Here is an 8,809-nt window from a genome sequence, read left to right as displayed (position 1 = left end):
ATGGCAGTACAAAAACTCCACGGTATTCTACAGTTCCAATTTTCTTGTAATACTGGTTTCTTGTGTGTGTTGAGCTGCATCTCTGTTTGTTGCGGCTCAGAGTCACAGAGAGAGCAAGTGAGAGGGAAAGAAGCGGCTGCCCCATGTAGAACCAAGGAGACGTGACAGTGGAGCAACTTGAACCTGTGAGTTCTGGCCTAATATAATTTAAAAGAAGACCTTATTATTTAGATAGCTGGCAGACACTTATTTACTTATTATTACTATTCTTTACTTCCATCTGATGCAAAATTGTTACGTAAGCTACATGTTTGTTCGACTTCAAGTTCAGTTTCACATGTAATTTGCAATACAGTGAGATTTTTTTTCATGTTACAAGGGTTAAAACTTTAAAATAAACCCTTGATATTTTAAAGCAAATACATGATATCCAGCATTGTTATTTAATTATCATTACTATTCTTGTTTTCTTTGGGGGGGCAGCAACATTTTTTCTGCATCTCCACAACACTGGAAAGCTGTACCCCTGCCTCAGGCCAAACTCTGGGAATGCATTGATGGACTTTCCACCGGTGAAACTGAGCTCACTATGGTTACCAATACAGAGGTGATGCCGGAAGAAAAGACGGACAACAGGGTCAGACCCAGTGTCTACACACAAGCCATCATGCTACTGAACTACTGATGGCCGGTGGGAAGGAATGTTACCCATCCTGGACCACTAAGTCCAGACCCAGAGTCTAATAACAGGCCATCAGGCTACAAAACTACTGTACTATAAGCTTTGTGTTCTTATAATCACCAATAAATATTTTTCCAGATATGACCATTCTAAAAGCAGATCGAAACCAGTGATAAAAGAAAGCGTAGATAAAGGGATTAAGCATTGAGTTTGACAGTGCCAGCCAAATAAGAGCTTCAAACAGTGGCAGTGGTACTGTCACAGGATTTAGAAGTTGAAAATAAAAACATAGAAAGAAGGGGCTCCAACAGATGAGAAAAACTCCCATAACTATAGCCAGAGTTTTGGTGGCCTTCCTGTCACTCTTACTGTCCGTCGCTCCAGACTTCCTGGTTGTGTCCTGGATGCTGCGTGCCTGTTTCTGTGCCACAAGGAAAATCTTCACATAGATACAGACCATGATGATCATTGGTAGGTAAAAGGAGAAAACAGGTCCTGAAATATTTGCAATCAAAATATCCATGTGACACTTTTCTCCACATTGTTCATGGTTCAACCCTGCAATTATAAAGCCAATGGCAACTAGAGCAGAGACACTCCAGATGACCAGGATCATGATCACAACCACATTACTAGTGATTGTTAATCTGTATGTCAGAGGATGACACACTACAAAATATCTGTCAATGGAAATACAGCAGAGATTCAAAATAGAAGCTGTGCTCAGAGTAACGTCAGCATTTTCTCGTATTTTACAAAAAACGTCATTTTGGTACATACAAGAACTTACAGTGAATTCCATACTGAGAGGAAAAACTACAACACCAACCAGCAGATCAGTCACAGCCAGAGACAGAATAAGATAGTTAGTAGGAGTGTGGAGCTGTTTGAAGTAAATGATGGAGATTATTATCAGGAGGTTCCCACATACTGTGATAACAGATACTGAGCCAAGGAGAAGATTGAATAAAACACACATTGTGGAGGAGGTTCTTGTTACTACAGAGAAATGATCCACTTGATAACAGGGATGTATGACATTGACATGAGTGCGGTTGAAAAAGACCTCTGCTGCCATGCTTCTGAGTTCCTGCAAACCAGTTTTCTGTTACTGACATGAAACATTGACAACACTTAAAATAGTTGTCATTATCTAATACCACAAAGAATTTGATAAGTCTATACAGTTTCTGGTTTCCTTACCTAAAATGCTCACAGCGTCACATGGATCAGTGCTGATTTCTGTTCTTCAGTGCTGTGTCACTGTACACTGCCTTGATTTTTATAAAAGTTTCTCTCTCATTAACATATTTCAGATATATTCCAGTTGTCCAATGAAAACTAGAGGTTGAAAATAGGTCCCACTGTGACATGTATTGCAGCTCAAAGGCACGTGAGTTTAAAAAAAACACAAAAAAAAACTAGGTGGTCTGACTGGCATTTTCTCCCCGTTTATGGCAAAGCACTCTGGTGGTCAGTCTCACTGTACAGCAGTGCTGCAGTCCCAGCTGCAGTTGGAGTAGAGGAGAGTTTCAATCAAGATTGTTAAGAAAAATCCTGAAAATATTTCAAAAAATACATTACGGAGGGGTCATGAAGTTGTTTTGAAAAGTGAGATATTTTGACTGAAAAATGAAAAGCACAGTTTGTTCAATTTTGCTTTGTGTTTCAAGTTCTGTTTTGATACATTGTGACAAAAATATATAACAAGGATTAACAGAACAAGAGTGCATTCTTAGGTCTAAAGATAAATGGTATTTTCATTCATGTTTTTGCTCTTTTTTTGGCATTAATGGTTTTGTTGAAAAATTATGCAAATTAGCTGATGACATCACGTAGCAACTTTGAGGACAGCCAATAGCTACGTTCCTTTCTGAGGATTTAGAAACACAAATTTTGTGAACGTGGTGAAACAAAGATAATCCCAGTGTGAAAACCTCAGAACATTTTAAAATGGTGTTATTACTGAAGTTAATCAGCTTGTCTTTTATCAGCTTCCAACAGTTTCCATATTCCAACAGAGGCTTCTTCTATCATTTTATGTATGTCATAAAACTGGTGATTTCAACCCATCACTTGCAGGCACTGTGAAGGGAAACTACAGCTTATTTATTGATAACCTTTTGATACTTAAAAACCCCTCAGGACTCTCAGTGTCAAGTTCCCATCGGGGCCATGCTGAGTTTTGTTCGACTGAAGGTTTTGAGCTCGTTTGGTTGTAGTTTATTAGTGTTTAGTTCCTGTTATATTTTGTCAGCTGTCAGTGATGAGGAGACGAGCCCAGAGACACTGGATGCTCGGGGAGGTGGTGAGGTTGTTTTGTATGTTGGTGGTATTGTATTGTTGATGTGTGGCCTTAAAATATAATTTTTCTAACTCAATATGAGCTCCTATTTTTTTGGCCATTCAAGGCAAACCACTCTCAACTAGCAGTAGGACGTAGGGTGCCACTTGGCAATTCGGACACAGCCTAGGAGACCAAAGTAGCAGGTGACAGATAACTACATCAGCAGATTACAATGAATTTCAACTGAATCAGCTTTCTCTTTTTTTAACCTTTAGAATTAACTGTTTAGTTTTTAAACCATGTAATTTATGAATTAAAGCCTTTATATTTACATAAGTTTGAACTCACCTAAGGTATCTTATTTTTAACCATTACACACACACACCCCTGTGGGATCCCAGTGCTTACAGTTCTTAAGCTGGATGTGTGGTTGTGGACTCTGACTGACTGGGGTCTGCCTGTTAGGAAGTTCAGCACTCAGCACCCACAAACTCACAGACAAGCTCCTCACACTTGGACTGACAGCCCCCCCCCCCCCCCCCCCCCCCCGTAAATAACTGTGTTAAATGCAGAGCTATAGTCTATAAATAGCATTCTGAAATATGTGTCCTGGCCCTCTCGGTGCAAAAGGGCTGTGTGGATGGCAGTGTTGACTGCCTCATCAGTGGACCGGTTTTGGCAGTATGCAAACTGTAGAGGGTTCACATTGTCCAGGATGCTCGTTTTGATGTGGGTCATAACTATCCTTTCAAAGCACTTCATTGTGATAGGAGTGAGTGCTACAGGGTGACAGTTATTTAAGCAGGTCACATTGCTTTTTTTGTAAGGGCATTATAGTGGTGGATTTAAAGCAGGTGGGTACAGAGGCTTGGGCAAGAGATAGGTTGAACATGTCAGCAAGCTCATCAGCTAGCTCTGATGAGCAAACCCTGAGTGCATGGCCTAGGATGTTTTCTAGGCCTACTGCTTTTCGTGGGTTTGTTTTACTCAGAGTCCTGCGTGTCCCTCTCGGCTGGTCAGGATTTTGGGCTTCAAAGCAGGCCTGGATCTCATTCAGCTCATCTGGCAGTGTGGTTTGGCTGGATGTAACTGCGCTGCTCCTCTGCTGATACTCTGTGATGTGCTGAACCTCCACCCACATGCCTCGAGGGTCTAAGGTGGAATAGTAGCCCTCTCACTTCTGTCTGTTCTGTCTTTTGGCCTCTCTAATGGCTCTCCAAAGGTCATATCTGGCCTTTGTGTAGTCCTCAGTGGTGCCCATGACAAATGCAGACGAACGTGCATGTAGCTTGGCCCTTACATCACAGTTAATCCAAGGTTTTTTATTGGGGTATTTTCTGTGGTGCTTTGTGGTGGTGACAGCCTCTATGCATGTGCTAATGTGGTCAGTAACCGCATAAGCATATTCATCCAGATTAACAGTACAGTCTTCCCTTCCAGCTGCAGTTCGAAACACATCCAAATTTGTACAGCCAAAGCAGTCCTGAGGTACTAGATCAGTTTCTTCATTCCACACTTTAATTGCTATACTTACTGGGGGAGCCTGCTTGAGGAGTTGTCTGTAGGTTGGACACAGGAATATGGAGATGTGGTCAGCTTTTCAAAAATGAGGTCTTGGGACAGCCTTAAAAGCACCTTTCATGTTGCTCAAGACTTGGTTAAGGATGTTTTTTCCCTCGTTGGAAAGCTTACGTGCTGGGAGTATTTGGGGAGCACAGTCCTGAGGTTTAAGTGGATGAAATCACCAGCTATGATGAATACAGCATCTGGTTGTTAGGTCTTTTGTTTACCGATGACGTCATGCAAGTGTCCCAGTGCTCAAGGGGCTTCAGCATGGTGGTATGTAAACAGCTGTTAAAAACCTGGCGCTGAACTCATGAGGCAAATAAAAATGTCTGCATTTCACCATCAGCAGCTCAATGTCTGGTGAGCAGTGTTTTCGATAGTTTGTACATCGGAACACCACCGTTTGTTTCCATAAACACAGACGCCACCACCTCTGTGTTTACCCGATGCCGATGTCCAGTCTCCTCGGAAAGTAGCATGCATTTCCAAATCGATCGCCGAGTTCAGTACATCCTCCATCAGCCAGGTTTCTGTGAAGGTGCACAGAACACTCTCTGATCTTATGTTGTGTTGTAATCCTTGCTCTCAGCTCGTCCATCTTGTTTTCAAGATAGCAGACGGTGGCTAGCAGCAGGCTTGGTAGCAGTGGCCTGGTAGCTCTAGCTTGCATGCAGGCCGCCCCCTTCCCTCTTTTTCGCCTCGGCTGTATGTTCAATGTGGACAATAAAATAACAAAAAATAGAGTAAAACAGGAGAGTAAAACAGAGGTCTTCCATGGGGGTAGCATCTTGCACAAGGATTGCAATGCCTGGATCTATTGCAGTCTCCATCCACCCATCCATCCATCCATCCATTTTCTTTCATTTATCCTGTTAAGGGTCGCAGGGGGTGGGGACTGGAGCCTATCCCAGTGGCTTTTGGGCGAGAGGCGGGGTTCACCCTGGACAGGTCACCAGTCCATCTGGTTACAACACATACAGACAGACAACCATTCACACTCACATTCATACCTACGGTCAATTTAGAGTCTCCAATTAGCCTAGTCTCCATTTGCATGTCTTTGGACTGTGGGAGGAAGCCGGAGTACCAGAGAGAACCCACGCACGAACAGGGAGAACATGGAGACTCACACAGAAAGATCCTGTGCCCGAGCCAGGACTCAAACCTGAAACCTTCTTGCTGTGAAGCAACAGTGCTGACCACTAGTCAGGAAGTAGTCACGTAACTGTAGCCTGCACAGCAATAGGAAAAGAAGCTAACTACTTGGTGTTCGGCTACTGTTGGCAGAGATAGTGATGTGTCCGATTTTGAAGACGGGGAGGAAGATTTTGTGTTGAGCAACCAACCCTATATATACCAAATACGCAGATGTCAAACTCAGGGAAATGGATGTGAACAGAGCCCGCGAGGCCGGACAGGTTTGACAAATTCCATTTTTGGTCGGAGCCACACTTTGGGATACAGCACATCAGTGTAACTTGTAATTGTATTCATGTGCCCCGTTGACAGAATCCGATCTAAAGTTGGTCAACAGGACACAAACTGGGCTTAGAATATACCAAGAGTGTAACTAACGTTAGTTTTAATTGTCACTCAAAAAACACTTGGCCTGTTAAGTTCTGTTAAATGCTAAACTTTACAAAACCCAAATAGGCAACTAGCCATGTTTAGACTCGCCCCACGACAGGCAGGCTAGCTAGAAAGTAGGTTTAGAACAGTACACAACCTGTACGTCTCTAGCGCTCCGTGCGTCAAGGTGGGCAAACGGCACTGCTGTCCTTTTCAATAACTGAACGTTGAATAGATATGGCTTTTGAAACTCCTCTGGTTTAAAATGATCACTGCATAACAGCCAATCTCATAAGTCACATCTGGGCTGTTTCAGATCCATGCCAGACGCAACCACCCACATTTTCTTCCTTTGTTGGTCCAGAAACTAGAAAACGGTGGAAACTTTTACTTTGCCTTTGCCTTTGGGAGTCTTTAGTTTGGCAGTTTCTAAACTTACATGTGATGTAGATAGTTGTAGGCCTGTCTTGAAAACTGCGTCTGCTTCAACATCAACACTTTAGTACAACTAAAGGAAGTCAACAAACTGTGCTAGGCCTATTTAAATATGGCTGGGAAGTAACATCAGTAGCGTATCAGTCCGCCGCAGCTGTAACATGAGCTTACATTTTCCTCTTCTTCTTTCCTTTTCTCCTAAATTGTACACCTCATGGCTTACCCGTTTTCTGTCCATGATGATATGTTTATATCGCACTCAACGAAACAACAACTAATTTCACATTCCCTCAATTCTGTCACTGTTACACCCTCATGACCAGAAGTCAAGACTAATCAATTTGTTTTATCGTGTATTCTTATTAGTCATTTCACTCACAATGCAGTTAAACAAAAATGTGCAGGAATTATAGGCCTGTACTTATAAAGGTATGAATTAAATGTGCATTATTTGGAAGAAAGTTTCGGTGTGAATGAATTTGCCCATTAATTCCATGAAAGTATTGCTCTTTATCCATTGCATCTCCCTTCCCCGGCTTTGTCCACGACCCAGAAGTGAGTCTTCCCACGCGCCCCCTCCCCTTCCCCCTTCTCAGCAAGCAGGAGCGCACTGCAGCTGCAGGGGGCACCTATTTGCCAATTTCCCACACAGTATCATGATAGATAATAGAAAACGTTTCACACCAGCTCTTTTTTTTTTTTTTGCGACAGCTCGTGCCTCCCCCAGTTCAGATGCTACCCTAGGCATTAAACTGCCACTGAAGACACACCTCCTGGATGCACTAGGACACATAGTCAGTGATGTCACTTTAATCTTTTCATTAAATGTATTAACCACATACCCATATAGGTTTCTTCACAATTTAAAACAAAAATAGCAGCAACAACAACAGCAGCAACACAAATTTGATTTCTTACATTGAAAGAAAACAGATTTTGTTACAATTAGATAATAAGTGATGATGATGAATTTCATCTGGTGTCCTCTGTTGAAACTTTCTTGGGCCTCATCCCTACTCATCTGACCCCTGGGCCTTGACCCGGGGCTTGGAGTGAACCTGTGCTGTCTTCCATCCATTCTCTTATAGTAGTAACTTTGTAGTGAGAACACTTACTGATAATAAAGCTGACGCTTACGACGCCAGCATTGTCCAGATGCATTGCTGTGTTTAGACTACGTGAAAGGTCACATTTGTTGACTGGTAGGGCCCAACATTGCTAGGATGACTGTTTAAGAGGGCTGGAATTCAGATGCTCAGGGGGAGCTCTCACAGCGAACCTTGCACATCTGTATTGAATATATCTAGTAAAGTGTCCAGTGGAAGCATCTGAGTCTCCAATTTGTCTGTTGTATCTGACGAATTCTCTCATCACACAAAATCCCTCTACGTTCAGGAAAAAGGCCTGTCAATATGTCTTCAGTCATATCGTGAAAAACTATAACTCAATGTTGATCTGGACTATAAGTGCTCTAATTAATGTATAGTGCAGGTGTCACTGACTGTGTTTCATTTTATCAACCAGCACCTCCATGCAACAGTCTTTAATCCGTCTCTGATAATACTGGAAGAGAGCAATCTGTCCTCCGCTGGAGTCTGTTGGTGATAGTGGAAAAAGGTGAAGCAAAACACAGAGGTAGGAATGGTGTGAATAACTTGAAGACTTCAAAATCTGAAAAAGTCAAACTCAAAACACTAGCAAAATGTAGGTCAGGAAAACGGAGAGGCACAGAGAACTAGCATGACTAAATCAACTCCAATCACAAGGGTCAGCTCACTATTGGCTCAGATTTTGAATATTTTCATGATTAGCAGAATCTCTGTTTTGTTTTACTGGAGTGCTGATATGTTCATCAAAAGGTGTTTTATTTTGATTTTGCTCCAACTGTCTGTGTTTTTAGAAATCACCACAGAGGAAAACAGTGGAAAACAGATCATTGATTTTGGCTTGTTTGGTTGATTTGGTCTGGATTTCAGCCCCTGGAGATGACCAAGTAGTTCAACAACTACACCTTAGTCGACAGATTTCAATTCACAATTCTGTATGCCATTCAGGTGATGTATTAAGCCGTGGACTTTTTCAAGACAGGATGACAGAATCAAAGGTGTTTGGTGAAGTTGCACGAAGATGCAAAACTTAGTTGGAAGCTCTTCTATACAGCAGGAAAAGTGTAGCATATCAACCTGGTAAGAAAACATACAACCATTTTGAAAAGAACTTACATATGTGATGCTCAGGACTAAACTGCAAGGTTTAATGAAAGATAAATA

At 42.1% G+C, this 8,809-nt stretch overlaps 1 protein-coding gene across 1 annotated transcript; it reads right to left on the bottom strand.

Moving 5' to 3' along the window:
• Positions 1 to 767: 767 nt before the first annotated feature.
• Positions 768 to 1,760, bottom strand: LOC147242259 (trace amine-associated receptor 1-like). Its single transcript, XM_086190476.1, has one exon. The coding sequence runs from the start codon at positions 1,758 to 1,760 to the stop codon at positions 768 to 770; it is 993 nt and encodes a 330-aa protein (XP_086046602.1).
• Between the last annotated feature and the right edge of the window lie 7,049 nt (positions 1,761 to 8,809).

This window comes from Aulostomus chinensis, chromosome 20, assembly GCF_037954235.1.
Source record: "Aulostomus chinensis isolate RoL2024-O1b breed Wild chromosome 20, RoL_Achi_v1.0, whole genome shotgun sequence".
Taxonomy (NCBI): domain Eukaryota; kingdom Metazoa; phylum Chordata; class Actinopteri; order Syngnathiformes; family Aulostomidae; genus Aulostomus; species Aulostomus chinensis.
The sequence above is the reverse complement of the archived record's forward strand: the minus strand, read 5'-3'. Positions and strand labels throughout refer to the sequence as shown.

Coding starts and splice junctions, on each gene's coding strand:
- LOC147242259 (XM_086190476.1), bottom strand. CDS start 1,760: ATGGCAGCAGAGGTCTTTTTCAACCGCACTCATGTCAATGTCATACAT.